Source organism: Medicago sativa, chromosome 4 (genome assembly GCF_051527215.1).
Source record: "Medicago sativa cultivar Bolivia chromosome 4, Bolivia_mono, whole genome shotgun sequence".
In the NCBI taxonomy this organism is placed as follows: Eukaryota; Viridiplantae; Streptophyta; class Magnoliopsida; order Fabales; family Fabaceae; genus Medicago; species Medicago sativa.
Window position 1 is genome coordinate 89,929,343 of NC_140752.1, and position 22,587 is coordinate 89,951,929.

At 31.2% G+C, this 22,587-nt stretch overlaps 2 protein-coding genes across 3 annotated transcripts; both read right to left on the bottom strand.

Moving 5' to 3' along the window:
- Positions 1–1,461: 1,461 nt before the first annotated feature.
- On the bottom strand, positions 1,462–3,930 carry LOC146933534 (cationic amino acid transporter 1-like). Its single transcript, XM_085705332.1, has 2 exons — positions 3,326–3,930; positions 1,462–3,118 (listed from the first exon to the last, which is right to left on the bottom strand). Exons 1-2 carry the CDS (start codon positions 3,723–3,725, stop codon positions 1,707–1,709), a joined length of 1,812 nt encoding a protein of 603 aa, XP_085561458.1. The 5' UTR covers positions 3,726–3,930; the 3' UTR covers positions 1,462–1,706.
- Positions 3,931–12,841: 8,911 nt separating this feature from the next.
- Positions 12,842–20,075, bottom strand: LOC146933535 (cationic amino acid transporter 1-like). Of its 2 annotated transcripts, none has more exons than XM_085705333.1 (3): positions 19,921–20,075; positions 19,377–19,798; positions 12,842–14,483 (listed from the first exon to the last, which is right to left on the bottom strand). In XM_085705333.1, the coding sequence occupies exons 2-3, from the start codon at positions 19,792–19,794 to the stop codon at positions 13,069–13,071; spliced, it is 1,833 nt and encodes a 610-aa protein (XP_085561459.1). In that variant the 5' UTR covers positions 19,795–19,798; positions 19,921–20,075; the 3' UTR covers positions 12,842–13,068. The 2 variants fall into 2 exon arrangements, with proteins under 2 accessions (XP_085561459.1, XP_085561460.1); XM_085705334.1 differs by having other exon boundaries at positions 19,377–19,807; positions 19,921–20,054.
- Between the last annotated feature and the right edge of the window lie 2,512 nt (positions 20,076–22,587).

Below are 22,587 nucleotides of genomic sequence, written 5' to 3' on the forward strand. Positions count from 1 at the left end.
TTAACCTCATTAAACTCATACTCTTCTTACCTAATGTTCAACTATAATTAAATAATTATTGATCTAGAAATTAAATAAAAAAACTATTGTCCAAATCTGAGTCTTAAAGTTTGATAACAAATTTTGTGTTAAATAATTAGTATTTTTTAGTGAGAATTAAATAATTAGTTGTTACCTAAATTTAATAATTTATTACCTGAACTCGTTGAGTTCTGTTACTATCATACAAATCAATGTTGCGTGAATTTGAAAATTGCTACCTGAATAGGTTTATGAATAATAATCTAATACTAATATAAGCCTATCAAATTGCACAAGTAATAAGCTGATGAATAAAAATTGTCTTCGCATTGTTGTCTCCACGAGTAATAAGAGTGAGGGACACCACATTCCATGAAAATCGAGGGGTGTCCCATCTCCAAATTTCCATCCTAAATTCCTAGGTATCAAATGTCAAGTATAAGACCTTAAACAAGGGCTTTGCGGGAGGCAACTCACACTTTTTATTTACTAATAAAAATGTTTTTGTAGTTTTTGAAACTCATATGAAAGTGAAAACCACAATAATCGATGATGAAAGTAGGCCAGAACACCAAAACCCCACAAACAAACAAACATGTCCCCTAAAAATAACAGAGGATATAAACGGCCACCCTTGACCTGGGACTAAAACCGTAATTCCTCTAGACCATCACTCAATCATAAAAAAAGTTGCACATACAAAACAATAGGTTGTTAAAGCCACTCGTGACCTGGGGATACAATCATAATTGATAGCACTTGTGTACCATAATGGTATATACCATTGCCCAATTAGAATGTGCCACATGACACACCCTTTAAAAAAATATATCAAATAAAGTATTTATAAAGTAATATTGATAGGTGACACATTCTAATTCGCCAATGGTATATACCATTAGTACCTTAATGATACACAAGTGGAATCCCAATCATAACTTACCTCCCAAACCTTAAAAAAATTCATTCATCCATACATAATCATCCTTCCACATCCATTCATCATCAATACCGACTTTTCATAACCACGTCAACCAAACACATGAAACAAACAAAAACCTTAAACCATATACGTGAAACTTTATCATGCAAGAAATTAAAGGCAACCTATGAGCCTTGTATCCAAGACAATAATGAACAAGGAACTCCTCTTCAAAATATTGTGATCTTTCCTTACCCTCTCTTTGATATTTCTTTTTTATGCTTTTTTTTTTTGGTACAAAAGAGGGCCAAAGCCCATCTTTTTTATGCTTTTAAACATGGAGGACAACAAAAAATTCCTTTTTCTTTTATTTCTTGCTTTGAATAAAAAGTTATCATGCTCAATACCTTTTTGTTTTACCGTTAGGACGTATAATTAATTTTTCTTTCTTTTGTATGTGTGGAAAAAGTGAAACTACGCAATTATGTGGTGATTCAATCCAAAGTTTAATAAATTAGCATGCTCCTTGTGACATGTTCTCAAAAATTGAAAACCATATTAATATGAGATTTTGGGTTTTCACAACATAAACCCACAACATTTTATTAATATATATAACATTTTATTTTTTCGACAAAGTAGTCTATAAACCTTAGCACCACAAAACATAAACGCACACAAATCCACAACCAAAAACAAAGAAACATTTTTTTAATTTATGCACATATATGCATGCTACCTTTAACATATACATATCAAGTTATCAATTGGAAACATGTGCAACACTAGAATCTTGCTCCACAGCACCTTGCTCCATCTTGTTCCATTGCTTCTCAACCTCCGGATCAGAACCACTGCTATGTTTGCTCTTATCATAAACTTTTGCAGTGTCATATGAAGCATGTAACCCTAATAGCACATAGTATACAAGGAGAAGCCCTGTCCAAACCGCAAACCTTATATACGATTTTCTATCAATAGATCCAAGAAGGAATATGTTAATAACAATAGATAAAGAAGGTAGCCAAGGAACCAAAGGAACTCCCCATAATTTAGGCTTCTTTGCCATTGGAACAAAAAGCCAAAGAGCACCTGTCCCTAAAAACCATAATGGAACAAAAATTGCGTATCCAATCCATCCATGCTCACTGTTAGCCCAATAAGCTGAAATTCCAATTGAAGATCCAATAATCAACACAAGACACACAATGAGACTCACTTGATTCCCTTTTGTAGTTACCCCACTTGAATAGTAACGCCTCACCAAAAGTGCTAAGGCTACAAGCATAAAGATAAACAAAGTAGAAATCGACATGAGGTTAGAGAGAATCTTAAGATCTGTAAAGAAAGCAACAATAGCAGTTGCAACAAGCATTGAGATTGTAGCATTCATAGGCGTTCCTGTTCTTTCATCAACAAGAGCAAACCAAGGTGGCATCATGTGAGTACGTGCAATGTGAGTTAAGTAACGAGCTTGACCCACAGAACCAACCAACAAAACCGTTGTCATTCCTTTCAAAGCACCTAATGAAATAATGTACTTGGCCCAATCCATTCCAACAGCACTAAAAGCAACAGAGAAAGGAGCATTAACATCTATGTCTTTGTAATTCTGCATAAGACAAAGCGTCGCTGCTAGTAAGCAATATATTACGGTGGTAATCGTCATTGAGCCAATAAGACCAATAGGAATGTCTCTACCAGGGTTCTTAGTTTCCTCAGCCATTGTTGAAACTGCATCAAAGCCAACATAAGCAAAGAAAAGAACAGCTGAAGCATCAACCATACCATGAAACCCAAAAGGCGTAAACTGAGAATAGTTCTCGGGTTTGGCTTTGATGAGACCAGCAATTACTATGAAGAGAAGAACAAGCACGTGGAAGAGCGATGCGATGTAGTTGAAGACGGAAGAGCCTTTAGTGCTGTAAATGGCAAGGGTTGTGATGGCTGTGAGGACCACAACAGCAACAGGGTCAAGATGGCCATAATCAGGGTTCATGTTATGAACTATTATACGGAAATAGTTAGGGTTTTCGTTGCAGAGGGTAGCAAAATAAGAGGTCCATGATCGTGCTACGGCGGCGTTGCTTATAATATACTCAAGGAGGATGTTCCCGGCCGCTATAAAGGCCACAAAGTCTCCTAGCTCAACTTTTAAGTATGCAAATGATCCACCTGAACAAAACAGTGACAACAAATAATCACTGTCTTTGTAATCAAATTTTACTATTTTTGTAATAGTACACGGTTATTAATTATTAATGCACTAAAAAGATAAATTTAACCTTTTTTATCTTATCAAAGCATTGGAATGAGTATATCCAATCATACACAAAAAGCATTGCTATTTGCAACGAGTATAGTGTAATTATAATTAATTACCTGCAACAGGTATTTCCACAGCAAACTCTGTGTAACAGAAGACAGATAACAAAGCGGAGATACCGGAGACGACAAAGGACAACACAACTGCCGGACCTGCTTGCTCCCTAGCCTCAAGTCCGGTAAGCACAAAAATTCCAGACCCGACAACTGAACCAATGCCAAACCACATCAAGTCCCACCAATTCAGCGTCTTCTTCATCTCGATCCCACTACGAGCCTTAATCTCCACCAGCTCCGCATGATCAGTGGATCGTTTCAACAGACGATCCTTCAACCGAAAAGGTGTTTCCATGACAGATTTTCCGTAGTTTTCCCAACTCTTAAACGACTCCTCCGGGAAGAAGTCGTTTTTTTGAAACATGCATCCCCTCTTCCGTACTCCATCAACTGTTGCCATCTCCCTACTAAACAACAGATGCAAATGTGTAGTAAGAAGACGGGATATTGATTTACATAGTGAAGGACTTCTCCTATTTATACATGGATACAATTTATCTAAAACAATGTCCTCTTTTTTTTATAATTAACAATTATTAAGTTAGAATATTTTTTTGAATGGTATAAAATTTAGAATATTATCTTTGTCGTGAATGAAAAAGGACAAGGAGAATAAGCAAAGTAGCCAACTCATTTAAAGAGAATTTTGTATGGAATTTAATCAGATTTACATTCTCATACATCAACTCAATTGATATTCTTTTAACCGGCCAATGTTAAGTTCTCGTGAGCTTAGTTCAGTTGGTATATGTAAGGTCCGAAATTCAAATCTCGTCCAAAAAAAAACGGCAAATGTTAATAATGAGTTGTAATATTATTTTTTCTCATTCTTTAAGGTTAGTAAGTAACCAAAAATTTATTACTTTTTTCCTCTTTCCTATGGGTATGTAAGACATCCAACTCTTTTAACGATTTTATCTCAGATCAGTTAAATTAAACTACTCAATCTCATACAACTCAATTCATAAATATATGCACAATTTCTTTTTAAATTGGCAAAATTGTATTTAATTGCAAAATCCTGCAAAAGTTGAGCATAGGCCAGCATAACAAAGTACATCAATTACACACAAAAAAAAAAAACTGCCTTTTTGTGAAGCTTATCTAATGAAATGAGAAAATTACTTTTTGACATACAAAACTTCCTAAAAAAACACATGAAAATGATGTTTTTTTAACAACCGCTCGATTTGTCCAGCTGTAGTTAACTAGGTACCACTGTATACCAACACAACATAAAAAAAAAAAAAAAAAAAAGTTCCCATGAGCATAGCTCGGTTGGCAGAGACATGCATTGTTATATGCAAGGGCCGGAGTTCGAACCCCGGACACCCCACTTATTCACCTTGAAAAAGATGAATTCAAGCCAGTAGACTACCTGACAAAAAAAACAACTCCAACTATGGAGCATCAAAATTGTTGTTATTGTTTTTTTTGTTATGAAGATGATGACCCACAAATGGTGAAGACAAGGTTGAGACAGTGGTCAGTGGGCACAGGTTGTTGCTTGTGCCGTTGTGTGGTTCGTCAAAGCTGAATGATTATGCATGATGATTGTGGTGATGACAATGATGATGATCATGAATGGGTGATTATTGTTGATTAACAGGCCGCGAGCCTTTAGTTTAACCAAATCTAGATTGTTTGGATATCTAAAGTAATTGTTATAATTATTGATCCTCGCGTCCGTTCTTCCGCGTTAACGTTTGAAAATTATGAATGTTGTTTTTTTTATGAAATTTTGATTTTGATTAAAACTAAAAATATTGTTGTTTTCAAGTTATAACAAACCAAACTAATCATGATTATCTATTTCAATAACACCAACAATAGCACTACCAAAAAAAAAATAACACCAACAATATAACAACAATCTTTATTATAGAAAAAAAGTTTTTTTTTTTACAAGAAAAAAAAAAGTTGTTTATGGGTAAAATTAGGATAATGAAAAAGTAAGTATAAATATATTCATCTAATTTGTTACACTTTTTAAATGATAAAAGAAAAAAATCAGACTAATATATATTCATATTGTGTTTGTTATATTTTTTTAATATTTAAATTTATTCTTATCTATTTGTTACATGTGCTAATTTTATTGAAAATTAAGGGCATTTTTAGAAAGCGAAAATGTCAGCCTAAAAGAGCTGAAATGAATTGTTTTCTTTATATATAGTATAGATATTAATTGCGGTCGGTAACTTTTGTTTTTTAGTTTGTATCGTTCTTGTCCAAAATGTGACTCTGGTAGATTTTTATGTTTTTTATATAGTATAATATAATATAAGATGCTAGAAGTACAAAACTAGTCTCGTTTTGATGCCAGAAGTACAGTATTGTGTTGATATACAGTGGTAGTTAACTACCGCCTGTATACAGTAGTAGTTAACTACCGTTTGGGGCAAAAACGTTATTTTCATGTGTTTTTACGAAATTTTGTATGTCAGAAAAGCAATTTTCATAAAAAGATGCTTTAATATTTTTGGCCTTTAAAATCAAAATGATATCTTTAAATATGACTCTAGGAAACCTAAGCATAATAAAACTCTTGAGGTTAAATTAAAGGCGATAAAAGGAAACTAATTAAACTAAGTAGGATAACTCGATCCATATGTTATTCTATCCAAAAGTGGTTGATATGAAAAGGGCAGTAAAAAAAACATTACCCGCTAAGAATGATGACCCGACCCATAAGTCAGTCTTTCTAAAGGTGGATTTATCCCTTTTTTTTTTTTAGGGAAAGGTGGATTTATCCTTGTATGCCTCTAAAATTGAAAATGTAAAAGCTCAAAAAAAAAATCATAAAACACTTAAATTTGGGTTGCTAAGTTTTGTATTTTCAAATGATATTTTAATTTGTTGGAAAAGAAATAATATTTCTTTATTATGGCCTTTTTGTTTAAATTTTTTTAAAAGTATTCATGATTTTTGTTTGCTTTCACAAGAGAAATAATAAGAAAATAGTTTATAGTCAATTCTTTTGTAGGACTTGCTCTTTGAGAAATAATTGAGAGGAATCATATCACCTTAAACACAAATGAGTGAACTTGTGAGGTGAGTGCTCAAAATTCTTGAGGACTTCTAACATTATGGAGTCTAAGATTCTAACTTTGAACTTAGATTGATAATCCAATGCAATAACTTTTTCAAAAAAAAAAATAATCCAATGCAATAACCTTCATGCAAAATTTTTGGCCATTTTGCATGTGCTTCAAATTAGTTGGAATTCGTAAACTCAAGATCTCATCGGTTATTCAGGCTCCATCGTTGTTATAGAGTTGGTCAATGAGACGATTTAACCTTTTCACGTGTTTGTTGAACGCTTGTATGGCATTAAGCTAAAAATGAGTAGGAATCGGAAAGTGGAGTTACCTCATACTCTCAGAGAAGGAAATTGATGTGATGATTTTGTTTTTGTTGCCAAAACGGAATCCTCTCGACTTGATTGTCTAAAGATTTGATTGTCTAAATATTATTCCATATGTGTCAGTAGAACTCGCATCTATTATGATTGCATATGCTTTGAAACTCTCCTTCCCTAGACGGTAGTTGTTTTTCTCTTTCTTTTTGATTTTTTTTAAACAACAAAACTTTATTCATGCATAGCTTGCACAAGACGCACATGGCTAGCGAAAGCGAAACAAACAAAACATGCAACATATATACGAAACATCATAACCAACAAACCACACCTGTGAAGAGTAAAACACCTAACAAAGGCATAAAAACTAGTTAGACAACAACTAACATAGGCATACAACACATGCCCCTACTGTCCAAAACTATCCCAAAAAACATGCCTTTCTCCATAGACCAAAACAAATAATGTATCAGCTGCAGAACAACAACCGTTAGACCCCAAAATCCGGACCTTACAACAACAAACAAGAAACATCAACCAAGAAAAATCACCTCATATGACCGCACTAACAATCATCGGGATCCCAACACCACTCATAATATAAACATGTCAATGTTTTTACTCTACTCAAACCCCATCTCCAAGATAACACCTTAATTTTCTCCACCATTTCTTGAATCCCTTTTGTCCTATTTTTAAAAATCCTCTCATCCCGAGATAGCCACAAAACCCAAATAGTCACATGGCACATGCTACACCAACCATAGTCCCTTACGCAATTTCTTACTCTGGCACATCAATCTCCAACAATCTATATGATCAAACAACTTTTGATGGGAAATTATGTTAAAACCCAGCCAACCCGCGACTTTGCTCCACACATTCAGCACGACTAATTCGTGCAAAAACATCTGGTTGGAAGTTTCTTCCACAATCCCACATGGAATGCAATTAGGCGGGTATTCCAGCCTAATTAAGTTCTATATTGCAAGGTTCCTCCTCGTTGGATGCAGTATGTCTCGTAGAAGTTGTCGAGAGAACGCCTCAACTTTTTGAGGGAGTCCGGCTTTTCCATATGTGACTAAAGACATTCTTCTCCCTTATGGTCAAGCTGCCATCCGACACCATCAATTCTTCCAATATATAATGCATAGACTTAACCGAAAACACTCGGGACTCTTCCGGTTTCCACACGCACTTTCTTTTTGTTTCTCTTTTTCTTATGTTGTAATATAAAAAATAAAAAATAAAAACATTAGAAGGTACATCTATACTATATATATATATATATATATATATATATATATATATATATATATATATATATATATATAAAATAGACTTCAAATACATGAGTTTGGGCTAACTTTTTATTACCTATTTTACCCTTCATTTAAACTATTTTATTTACTATGTTATCCTTTAATAATAATATTTTAAATTTTATTTAAAAAAATTAAATTCCATTAAAATAGGAAATATCCCACTAAAATAGGAACAATATTATCAATTATCAATATATTATATATGTAATAAATGAAGATTTTGTGCTGATTTTTTTATAATTCCAAGTATACCCTTAAACAAATTTTCATATATTAATGTTATATTGTTGGTGGTATTAAAAAATATAAGAATTTATATTATATTCGTTAATTTACAGTTGTTATTAAAAAAATAAACATGATTTTTTGAGTTTGTTACAATTTGAAAGTCACAAATATTTGTACTTATAATTTTAATCAAAATCAAAATTTCATATAAAATACCGTTAATAATTTACTCGTTTTAGCGCAATAAAATGGCGGAAAAACGAGCATGTGAGCAAGTATGTATGTGTGTGTTTGACATCACTTATGAATGAGCTAAAATTGATTTTAGATGTGTATAACTATTTTTTACACCCATGTTGCACGGGAAAAAAATTGTGCAAACCATGTTGTTTGTTAGATATACTTACTTACAGTTAGGGCATCCCAAAATGCAGATGACCAATACAAATTATGCAGGAATTCTGATGGTATGATACATTGGCTGTATAGGCAACATAATGTCCAACTGATTAGAAAAGCATTCCAAAGGCAGCGATGATAAACATCTATTCATGCATATCAGTTTAAACTACACCATCTAATATATGTATACTAGGTATATAACCCGTGCGTTGCACGGGTTGAATTAAAATAGTACTTACAATATATATTTTTAAAATGAGAAAATAAAATTATGGTAAGTATAATCATATACTCCCTCCGTTTCAAAATGAGTGTCGTTTTAGGTGTTTACACACATATTAAGAAATGCAATGATTAAGAGAAAGAGAATGGTTATTTTACCAAATTATCCTTATTAACTATTGGTTAGTTTTAAAAGTAATACTTTGGAAGTAGTGTGCAGAATATTAATTGGAGGGTACAATTGAAAAGAAAAAGTTATTATTGCATTGGAAACCGAAAGCGACACTCATTTTGAAACAATTTTTTTTGGCTAAAGCGACACTCATTTTGAAACGGAGGGAGTACAATTTATAAGATTTTTTGAAATAGTGACATTTTTATGGTTAGTTTTAATTTATATTAAAATATAAATGTTGTTTCAAAATAAGAGAATTTGTATTGGTTTATATATCAGGTTTATGTAAATATTTTAAGGACAATGAATATAGTTTTTTGTTGATCTTATAATATTTGATAAGTTTAAAAACATATGTCATAGTTTATCTTAATAATGTAATCATATTATAGCATTTCTTTTTTAGAATCGCAATTTGGCAGCCATGCTTGTTGTCAATATTGTTCATAAGAAACGTTGAAATAAGCTCCAATTAGCATATGATTAATCTTTGGTTGTTTTGTGTCTTTTTCATATTTTGATCATGTTCTTGGAAAATACGCAATGTAACCACTTACTTTTATTTTCATATTTCATATATTTTATTTAAGGTCTCTCATAATTATTAATATAACAATTCGTATGTTGATAAATTAACATCTTTAAAAGTTTTCTATCAAACCTCCACAGTTGGATTTCTACTCTAACTTTTATTGGTTCGAATATTTTTAGTCAACGCTTTGGTTTACTTTCTTATGACTATGCGTAATTTCTTTTTTTACATTATCCACCTCCCCTTGAGGGATAAAATTGTTTCTTAACGTGACTTTGTTGTAACCAAGCTAAGAAATGTACTCTCTAATTGTTATGCAGAGAACCTGAAAACAAAATTAAAATAAAAAAAACAGCATTAGTCTTGTTAAGAAAATAATGTGCTCTCTCCATATTTAACGGTACAAAATTAAAGTGTATCATCCAAAAACTGATTGAAAAAAGTGAAAATGATGATCCAAAACCAGAATAATACCACCAAAATTTACACACATAGGGATAGGAGAATAGCCCTTGTAAAATGTATAACTAACCAATTTATCAACAAAAGTGTAGAAAAGTATTTGTTGTGAAATTGATATCCATAAAAGACATGGTGGAAACACTTCATCGCATTAAAAATTCCAAAACTTATAATTTAATTTATCCAAAATTATGGTGAAAGACATGTACTTACTTGAGCTCCTTTGTCTTCTTCTCCTCATTCACATAAAAAAATAGTTATATCAATACTAAGCAATAGAAAAAAATAAGAAAGGAAGTTGGAAAAGTGGACTTACAAACACTATATGGGTTCTTTAGCCGGTGATAAAAAAAAAAAAAGTAGAGCAATAATATTTGAGCAGTCTGTATAATATAGTAACTTGAGTCTATATATTGCCACATAAACCATTAATGAATAGCCAAGACATATGTGAGAAGTAAGAAAGATAAACAAAAATTACAATACAAAGTTGAAATACACCACCCAAAAATTGCATGAAGAAAGTGATCATCATCCAAAACCAAAATTTATAGTATGATAATTTGTTTCATGAACATGTAAAGGAATATGAGGGAATGTAAAATCTACTTTGTTTTACTGGATGGAGGAGTTTATATTTATCACATATTTTGTAACCGAAGATTTGGTATTGATCTATTCAACCACTATCTCTTTTAATTTATTACATATTTGAGGCAATTGTATTTTTTTTTTTTACTTAAACACGAGGATGATTCAAAGAGTTTACATATCACATATATATTTTGTAACCTAAGCTTAATTAATTAGTCTATTTAACTTCTGTCAAAAGAAATAGTAGGCAATGAGTTTAAGCATAACTAAAATATATTGAGGATTGGATTATGAAGGGATGTTCAATAAAGCACTACTAAAACATAAAATATAGTGGGTGTGTTTAATTAGAGATGAAATTAAGAGATTTGAGAGATGATAGGAACCTTTTCTAAAGTGCCACATCATCATAAAGCTTGTATGAGAACAACTCAAGTTTTCTTTAGTATTTTTGTAAAATTATAATGTAAGTATTTTTATAAAATTATAATTTAATTTAAGAAATTAATTATCTTTGAAAGAAATAATTAGTAAATGATAAAAAAAAAAGTGTAGTTAGGAAGAAGTGTATTATCACAATACACTGTGGGTGCAGTCTAGTTATTTTAACAAAGCGCAAAATTAAAGCTGGCATGATTTTAATATGTTTTCTTACACTCAAATACACAGACATTGAAGCAAATGAAACTATATGAATTCCAAATAAAAAAACTTAATGCAGCTGTATGACTTTGGTAATTTGGTAATTGAAAAGGTGCAGCCGCATCTCTTAGGTTACTAAGATTTGAATCAGGTTTCTCTCAAAAAAAAAAAAATATTTGAATCAGGTAGTAATTTTTTGCACAACTTTTGTTTCCATTTGCACTATTTGGTTGCCAATGTAACCAATTGGAAATTGATCTTATTGCTTGAATTGCTGACATTCTTGATTCTCTTTAGAGGTCTGTTTCCTAAAAAGAGATGCTCTTTTTGTCAATTTAAGATGAAATAATGAGGAGGAACACATGCTTTAAAGATGAAATATAAAAAAAGGGTCTAATGAGGCTCACTAAATTGGGTCTAGGAAGGATAGATATATACAGATTTAGATTTCATGTAGTCATAAATCTCATGCATCCGTTTAGTAAACACATCGGTAAAAAGTTATGAAAGAAAGATAAAAAAAACATAGACTAATAAACATTATATCAATAAAAAAAATAAAAGTTGAAATATTTGACAAATCTATATGATCCAGTAACTTGAATCTCTATGACCTGCCACTAAAACCAATAAATTAAATAGTCAAAACATATGTGAAGAATAGGAAAGAGAAACAAAAACTATCATACAAAATTGAAGAGTATCATTCAACAATTATTTGGAAAAGATGATGATCCAAAACTCCACAATAGAGCCCTTTCTTCCTACCTTCATTTTTCCTAATTTCATATGACACTCCTTTTGTTGGGATGGAGGGTAAGATAAAAAGTTCACAAAGTCTCACCACATATTTATACACACAATGATCATGAATATAAAAAAACAATGACAATGTTTATCAATAAAAATTATAACTAAGTAATAATACAATGAATTTAAGGAATATAAGTTAAGGAATAGGAATCAAATTTTAGTTTAAAGGCTTGTTCAAAAAAAAAAAATTAGTTTAAAGGTTGAAGTGATAAGAAGCATTAAGTTTTTTCAATTAATTGATATAGTGGGGAGTTGTAAGGTTGTAAGAGATAGAGATAGCTTTTTGTAGAGTCATTTGAGAGATGATAAGAAGTTTTTCTAGAGTGCCACATCATCACAAAGCTTGCATGAGAACAACTCATTTTTACATGAATGTATTAAACATAATCATTTTAGAATCAACTAACTTTTAGCCGGAATCAATTTTATATAATCAATTCGCTTTAAATTAAAATCTGTCTCCGCAAGACCAATGATACATTATAAAACTTGTAAAAGTACTTTAATCTCCTTTGCAATTTCAATTTGCGATTCTGCAGATGCTTTGATGTGAAGAATTTGTGACTACAAAAATTCTATGGTGCAGCCTGTTAGGTGCCATAGGAAGCATTGCTGCATCTTTATTAGACAAAAAAGTACTTAATAGATGCTTAATTGTCTAGTTTAGCAACATCATACAAATTATGGAAGAAGAAAAAAAGCATCATACATAAACAAATCATTTGACTGATCAGAAAATGAACCAAAACCAAAACCAAAATTGAAAGAAAATAAAAATTGAATCACAATAGATTGTGTTTAAATATGGGCCTCGCGGCATTTACAAACAAGTGTACTATATAACATTTTATTTTTTTGACGAAGTACTATAAAACTAAGCATCACAAAACATAAACCCACACAAAACCACAACCGAAATTAAAGAAACAAATTTCTTAATTTATGCACATATATGCATGCTACCATTAACATATACATATCAAGTTATTAATTGGAAACATGTGCAACACTAGAATCTTGCTCTACAGCACCTTGCTCCATCTTGTTCCATTGCTTCTCAACCTCCGGATCAGAACCACTGCTATGTTTACTCTTATCAAATTCTTTTGCCGTGTCATATGAAGCATGTAACCCTAATAGCACATAGTATACCAAGAGAAACCCTGTCCAAATCGTAAACCTTATATACGATTTTTTATCAATAGTTCCAAGAAGGAATATGTTAATAGCAATGGATAAAGAAGGTAGCCAAGGAACCAAAGGAACTCCCCATAATTTAGGCTTCTTTGCCATTGGAACAAAAAGCCAAAGAGCACCAGTCCCTATAAACCACAAAGGAGCAAAGATTGTATATCCAATCCAATTATGCTCACTACTATTAGCCCAATAAGCTGAAATTCCAATTGAAGAACCAATAATCAACACAAGACACACAATGAGACTCACTTGATTCCCTTTTGTAGTTACCCCACTTGAATAATATCTCCTTACTAAAAGTGCTAATGCCACAAGTGAAAAGATAAATAAAGTAGAAATCGACAAAAGGTTAGCTAGAATACTAAGATCGGTGAAGAAAGCAACAATAGCAGTAGCGATAAGCATTGAGATTGTAGCATTCATAGGCGTTCCAGTTCTTTCATCAACAAGAGCAAACCAAGGTGGCATCATGTGAGTACGTGCAATGTGTGTTAAGTAACGAGCTTGACCAACAGCGCTAACCAACAAAACCGTTGTCATTCCTTTCAAAGCACCTAATGAAACGATGTACTTAGCCCAATCCATTCCAACAGTACTAAAAGCAACTGAGAAAGGAGCATCAGGATCAAGTTCTTTGTAATTCTGCATAAGACAAAGTGTTGCTGCTAGTAAGCAATATATTGCTGTTGTAATAGTCATTGATCCAACTAGACCAATAGGAATGTCTCTACCAGGGTTTTTAGTTTCTTCAGCCATAGTTGAAACTGCATCAAAGCCAATATAAGCAAAGAAAAGAACGGCCGAAGAACTGACCATTCCATGCAACCCGAAAGGAGTGAAGTCATTGAAGTTTTCGGTTTTGGCTTTGCTGAGACCAGCAATTACTATGAAGATAATGACAGCCATGTGGAACATTGTGGCTATGTAGTTGAAGATGGAAGAGCCTTTGGTGCTGTAAACTGCAAGGGCTGTGATGGCTACTAGAGCTCCAATAGCAATAGGGTCAAGATGGCCATAGTCAGGGTTCATATTGTGGACTATTATACGAAAATCATCAGGGTTTTTGTTGCAGAGGGTGGCAAAATAGGAGGTCCATGATCGAGCTACCGCGGCGTTGCCTATGACATATTCAAGGAGGATGTTTCCGGCAGCTATGAAGGCAACAAAATCTCCCATTTCTACTCTCAAGTAAGCAAATGATCCACCTGAATAAGAGAGTGAAAAGTGTATACTATAAACAAACCAATATCAAAATCAAACTGCTAATATAATTATAGTATCATGTTAGCCTCTTCAAAAAAAAATAATTATAGTATCATGTATTTGTTCCTTTTTAGTTGTCGTTTTAAGTTTATATGCACGTATGAATAAAACTAATAATTTTTGTTATTTTTGAAGGAATTATGTATGTCGTTGCCTTTAGCAATTTATTATGAGTAGTGATATTTGTACAACTTTTGGAACAACTATATTGACAACTTTGTTTTTCTTTCATTTGATTGGTCAAAAACAATAGAGAGAGAGAGGAAAAAAAAAGGAAGAGAGAGAATAAAAACATGACGTGAGTATGAGAAAGAAAGTTGTCAAAAAGTTGTTAAAAAATGGTTGTACAAATATCATTTCTCATTTATTATTTCATTCATAATATTGACAAAACAATATTCGATGTTAAATTAATTCAAAAAAAAAAAAAATATCAATGTTACATTGAATTATAAAAAATAGAAGTAGAAGTATAAATGGAGACGAGTACTACTAGACAATTTTAAAGCTCTTTTATTTCCTCATAGACATCAAAACTCTTGTCTCTTCCAAATAACAATACTATGATAGAAAACCCACTTGGGTTGGCCTGATGGTATTGACTTGGGTCATGGGAGTGTGCTCCTCTACAAGGTCTCAGGTTCGATTCTCTCCGGTGCCAATTTAGGGTGGGCTATTTAGCTTCTTCAAAAAAAACAATACTATGATAGAAATATTTAACATTTGAAGTTGTTTCAATACTACTACCAATTCCTTTGGTTCTCCATTTGCTACATTATCATTAGATATTTCTTTTAAAAAATGAAGAGGGTTTTTATTCTCCAAAAATCCTAATCCTCAAACTATTTGAACATTTAGCAGTGCAGTACTAGGACTTAGGGTATGTTTGGGAAGAGGGTTTAGGAGGGGAAGGGAGGGGAGGACTTACATTTTTTTTTTTAATTTAAAGACATTATAAAATGATTTTAAAAAAATTGAATTAACATGATAAATGATCATATAATACTTAAAAAACACTTAATTTATCTTAAAAAGACATTTTACATTGTTCGTAATTTAAAAAATAAAAGTGAACCCTCCCCTCCCCTCCTAAACCCTCTTCCCAAACACACCATTGGTCTTTGGAAAAATTGCCGGCAGAGAGGGGCCTGGCAACATGGATATTTTACGTAAGAAAATTTGAACCTATTGCAATTTTGGTGACGTTATGTTATCATGTTCATGTGTTAAAGCCAAACTCTGACACCATGCGTTAGTTGAGACGTTGACAATATTGTCCGTCTCTTTCTTAGTTCTTTTTGTCTGTATTATCTTTACTTGGGGGGCCACCATATTTAGCTGGTGCTCATATACATCTAAGATTATTGTTTTCAAAAAAAACTGTTTTTGGTTTAAAAAATATTAAAATTGTTTGATTATGGTATTATTTTGAATAATAATTGCGACATTTTCAAATAAAGAATTTAAATTGTTTTTTGAGAGGATAGAATTGAAATTGTTTATTCTGAAAACAATTAAACAAAACTCCTTAAACTATTGAATTTTATTACACCACATTTTCAATTTTATGTTTTTTGACAAAATTATTTCAATCTTTTAAACAAATTAATCTCTTTTTAATAGTTACACAGTTAATTTTTTTTTTCATTTTCTTAAATATTTATTAAAAAGAGGGAATATTTGTTTATAAGAAATCTTAAATATTTATTAAAAAGAGTGAATATATTTGTTTATAAGAAATTCATAAAACTCTGTCAAAAAAAATCATAAAACTGAAATATTAGTTGTGGTTAATGAAAGGAGATATTAAGAAAGGGTGTTAACAAATGTCCTTGACGTAAGACTAAAAAGAGTAAATAATTGACAAGCTTTTCGTAAAAAAACAGTTGATTTCTAAAGTATAAAGTGTTGAATACACAATTCTCTTTATAAATTTTATTATTTACACTTCTTAACAAATGTCCTAATAACACTTGAAGGTTTTATTAGATGAAAAAGTCTTATTAAAAAATACAACATGCTACTTCTATTGTTGAATGATATGTTCGAAAATTTTTCTTTGATTGATTTTTTAACTTTCATCATGTGAATCTGTCTCTTTCTTAGCGACCAGCGAAAAATTCAGAAACACTCAACCCCCCATCAAATTGCTTTTTTTAATGGGAAAAGTTAACGAATGCCTTCGAGGCACTCTTTAAGCACTTTAAATAAGTTTTTAATGAAAAGTTGTGTATTGAATGCATTGAAAATTGTAACAGTTAACTTTTTAAAAGAATAATTACTAATTTTAGGATGTTTAAAGAGTATCCCGGAGGCACTCGTTAACCAGACCGTTTTTTAATATGTTTCTTATGATTGTTTATAATGACTGACGTTGCGATTTGCGTCGTGAGAAAATATAATTCTTTATATTTTGGCTTTGTTTACTCGGTCGTATCGTGATTTTTTTTAATATTAATACATTTAGACCTTTTGCATTTGTCTTCTAATGATTACTCCTTTTCCTCAAGATGTTTTTTAAATCACAAAAAAGTTGACTAACAGTTCAACCCATCATATATATATTTTATGTGTATGTTATAATTCTTATTTGTTGAATACGTGGGCAATTTCATCTGTATGGTTGATTTCAACGTTTTTGAGGGTGTAATAAAAAAAAATCATCTTTGTTGTGTGAACAGGTTGACAAAGAATGACTATGGGGGCGCCTGTCTATTACTATTAGAGGAATGAATCTCAACATGTTGAATTTTCATTACATGTATGCATAAAGTTAGTTTACATCAACAATCCATTTTCTTCAAACTCGTGTATAGTTTACATGTAAATAAATTTATAAAAAATATTATAATTTTATAAGTACAAGTTGTCCAAGAAAATCTTGTCAAAAAAAAATTTGACGAAGAAAAAAAAACTTTATAAGTACAATACTAACACTTATCTACATTTATTTCCAGAAAAAATCTAGCGTGAGAAGTTATTATTTGTTTGTGTGGTACAATATGACTGATGAATGGAGGAATCTTGGACTTTTAGTGAAATAAAGTCAAAACCAATGTAAAGATACTCTTAAAGATATTCTTGAATCTTGACTAAAACATTTACTATTTTGCCAATTTTTCTTGGCACTGAATCTAGCTTGTAAAACATGACAACCTTGACAATTTTGTCAGTCTTTAATTTTACAAGTCGGAGAAAGGAATTAACAGGATATTATACCATAATAAAAAAGATAACTACAAAACATTAGTGAAATTTTATGGTAGTAAAATATCAGTTTTCCACAACAAATAGATGAAAGATTAAAAACGCAGGCACTAGAATCCGGAGTTATTAAGAATTTGTTGGAAAACTTGTAAAAAAAATGAAGTTGGAAAAAGTAAATGTTACATGTTATGAAATCAATCAATAAAGATATATTTTAGTCAAGTAATTCAGTGATTGAAACACACACATTTTTAAAAGTAGAGGAGTGGGATGTCTGGCTTCGAATCTTGACTACTGCATATATGCATATATTATGCATATATCACTACCAAATGAGTTTAGCTTAGGGAACCTAATTTAATTGCTGAGAAAAAATATTCTTAATTACACGTTTAGATTTTTTCTTTTTTTTAAAGGAATTCCACATTTGGAATTATCAACTCATGTGCCACATTAGTCTTTTATAAGAATTATCAACACATGCGGAAGAGACAATGTCTTAATTTTGTAATAGTAGTAAAAAAAACTACATGTCCCGTAAGTGTAGCTCAGTTGATAGTTATCAGGGATAATAAGTACAGGAGTCGGGGTTCGAATCTCGGATCCCCCACTTCTCCACACATAATGCGTGTGAATCTAGCCACTAGGCTACCTGACAAAAAAAAAACTACATTTGATGGATTTTTTAAGAGATTATAATTGAGTGCATATTTTTTTAATATTCCATCTAGAATGGTTCCTCCATCCGTCTTAAGATAAGAGTCGTTTAATGTTTGTGCACGATATTTAAGATATAATAGTGAAAAAATAGTAATAAATTATTGATATTTTAAAATGACAATTATTTTTTAACAAAGAAAAAATAATAGAGACAATTATTTCAAGACGAAGGGAGTAATATGCATGAGGTTGTCAAAGTCTTGGAGAAGTCAAAAGGTAGGAGTAGTATTTAACATCAAGTTAAGTTAAATAGCCCCTTACAATGTTGTAAAATTATAAATTTTGGTGCTTTATTTTGAGTGGATATTTGGGTACTTTATTGATGAACCGTAGTACTCTCTCTATCTCATTTTAATAATCGTTTAAGTATTGCATATGATTTTTTTCACAGAAATCATTAATTGTGTTGGTTTAATAGGGTGTGTTTGTTTTAAGTTTACAAAATTTATTGCTAGGATTAACAATACTTGGAATATAAAGATGAGAATTTAATTCTAAAGTATTTAGAAAAATATGTTTGATTAACTTTATAATATTCCTATGAACTATAAAAATATGGATTAAGGTAGCTAACTACATATGAATTTATTCATATCTCTATAGAAACATTTTATAGCCGGAGTAAAATTTAGTAAACTTGTAACAAATATTCTATGTGAGATTATTAACCACTAACCACTCGAGATCAATCTTATTCGCAACACCGAAAAGTTTAGTTGTTTTGATACTCTTATAACCTTTTGTTGTATTTTTATATTCTGTGAAAAAAAGATGCTCTTATATCTACTTCGAGTAACCGGTAAAAGTTTCTTATTGTCAAAAAATTCAATTCAAGATATATTAAATTTAATGCAAATGATCATATTATAACGCATAAGAATGATTATAGTGAGAATAAGAGAAAGTACCAGCAACCGGAATTTCCACAGCAAACTCTGTATAACAAAACACTGATAACAAAGCAGATATACCGGAGATGACAAACGACAACACAACTGCCGGACCTGCATGCTCCTTAGCCTCAAGTCCGGTAAGCACAAATATTCCGGAGCCGACAACAGCGCCGATACCAAACCACATCAAGTCCCACCAATTCAGTGTCTTCTTCATCTCATTCCCACTCCTAGCCTTAATCTCCACCAGCTCTGCATGATCACTGGACCGTTTCAACAAACGATCCTTCAACCGGAGAGGTGTTTCCATGATAGATTTTCCGTAGTTTTCCCAACTCTTAAACGACTCCTCCGGGAAGAAGTCGTTTTTCTGAAACGTACATCCTCTTCTACGTACTCCTCCGCCGCCGTCAACCACCTCTCCAACCGCCATGTTCCTGTTTTCACTAAAGAAACTTATATTAGATGAGTGAGTTAATTAATAGTTTGGTAGTATATATAATATATGTTACATTTTTTTTTGCGATAAATGACAAAGAAAACAAGATAGGATAAGCACCGAGAAATTTGCACTTGTTGCGTAAGGTTTTGGAGAATTTGTGAAGGAATTAGCCAGAGGAGAAGGAGCTATTTATGTGAAGAATGAAGGACTTCTAATGCCACGGAAACGGTCCATTAAAATGATTAAATTAAAAAGTTTTTTTTTTTTGAAGGAAAATTAAAAAGTTTCTTAATTATGGAAATTATTAAAATATCATTAATTGAGATGGAAAAAAAAGGACAAGAGAATAATCCAACTAAGGGAGACTTTTTTATACAAATTAATGACAATTAAATTTTATATTGATGTAAAGGACTTCTCATATGAATGCATTATTGGTATTTTTCTTTTGTTGTATCAGGTTTGGACTCTCTCCCAAAATGGAAATGATTCCACTTGAGAAAATCAATTCCCTATGGTATGTAAAAATGGTATGATAAAGAGAAAAATAAAATAAAATCATATCAAGAGGGGTTACTATTGACATGAAACGCTTTTATAATCTCTCCATCTCTTTCATGGATGTGAGTTTAGTTGCATACTTTAATCAACTTCTTACTTCATATTAAAAAAAAATAAAAAATAAAATAAAATATATGGGTAGTGTTAACTTGTGCCCTTAGGGCACAAGTTAAGATTCTAAAAAGGGAATTAAATAATAAATAATGTCTTGAAAAGAGGAGATTTTAAATTTCTAGAACATTAAATGCACAATTTCCAACAAAAAGTTTCTATCTTTGATTTCTTAACTTGTGTCTTGAGGGCACAAGTTAACATTTTCTATATATATATATATATATATATATATATATATATATATATATATTTGTTGAAATGTAATAATGTAAAGTTATTGGTGCGATTCATTTAGTAATAATGTAAAGTTATCTTTGTTGAGTTGGAGTAAGTGAGTAGTTATTTACATTGAAGTGAATTATATATATATATACATACATATACATGTTGGACACCTAAGTTACCTCCTAGTAAGAGTATCATTGGAGATTCTCTTATGAACATGGCATGGCTATTGAATCATTATTAATCGTGACTGAAAAAGAACAAGGAGAATAAGCCAAACTAATGGAGAGTTTTTTAGTAATATTTTTTTCAGGAATATGTTACTAAAAAAGTTCATAAGAAGGCATCATTGGTGATTTTCATTTGTATTACTTATAGTATCGGGTTTGGATTCTTCCCCAAAAAGGAGGGATTCCACTTGACAAAATCAATTCCCTATGATATAAATGCAAATGCATTGGTTAAATTTTCAGTATATTTATTTATTTATTTCATTACATTTTTACAATTATATAAAAGCAACACTAATAGAAAAAAGTGATGAAAGTGCAGGGATCAAAGACACATTTAAACCTTTAAAAAAATGGTCACTTACCTCTTAGTAGGAAATGAATTGTCTTAATTGAGAAAAAAATTGAGAAAATAATAGAAAGATCATTACCATTTTTCTTTTATGGTTGAGGTCCAAATATATATATATTATTCTTACCAACCAAGCTAAGCTTGTGAGGATAAGAACCTTACCATTTATCTTCACATTATCAATTATCAAAATTAAAAATTGATATTAAATCAACGGTTAAGATAACCACATTATTTCCTCAATTATTTTCTCAATCGAGGTCTTCTTTGCGTGACACATGACATACGGGAGCACAATGTTCATGCTAGCTAGTGTGAACCCCCTGTTATTATGAATTAATTGTTTTATTATAAATGTGCCATGAAAAGCGGATCACAACATTTAATGGATAGATAAGAACAAACAGAGTTGTAAGAAATCAATACCTATGAACCGGCCGTATTTACAAAACAAAAATGATACATTTGTTTTACTGAAGAAAACAAGAATGATACATAGACATCTTTGATTTTCATATATGTTTTTAATATCTTATTTTTTTATGTCTCACTTTTTGTCAAGACATTATCAATATATCACATTTAACACATTATCTTCTCTATTTCTTTATCTCTTGACGTATAAGTATGAGTGTCTATCAAATATTTTCTTGTAATAATTCATACTAAATGGGTCGCATATTAATCATGTTGAACTAGAGATCTTTGGCCAGAGAGGGTGTTGCAGGACTGAGACAGTGGACTTTGAACAACAACTCTTCTTGTTCCTCAATGGGTAGGGTACTATAGTACCCTTCCCCATACCCGCGTTTGTAAAAAAATGCCCGTACCCTCGTGGGTAACAACTTTAGTGCCCTTCCCCATACCCTATGGGCACCTAAGTGCACATACCCGTACCCATTACCCGCACTTTAATTATAAAAAGACAATAAAAAACATCACAATTGAAATAAAACTATGATTCAATTTTTTTAAAGCAACTCATAAAATAATAGAAATCGTAGTATTTAGCCAAATAAAAAAACATCCAAAATATTCCTTGAAAATTAAAATATAAACATTCAAAATACATATAAAAAAGTGCATGCTAAAATAAACATCAAATTGATCTAAATCATAAATTTGTATCTCGTGAGCTTATGAAGGTAAGGATGAAACAATTACCATATTAGTTTTTAGGTTTAAGTTTATGCTTAAATATCTAAATAAATTAAATAATTATACGCCAAAAATAAATAAAATATTTATTATATTATATAAATATGTATATGCGGGTTGCGGGGCTGGGTAGTATAGTGCCCT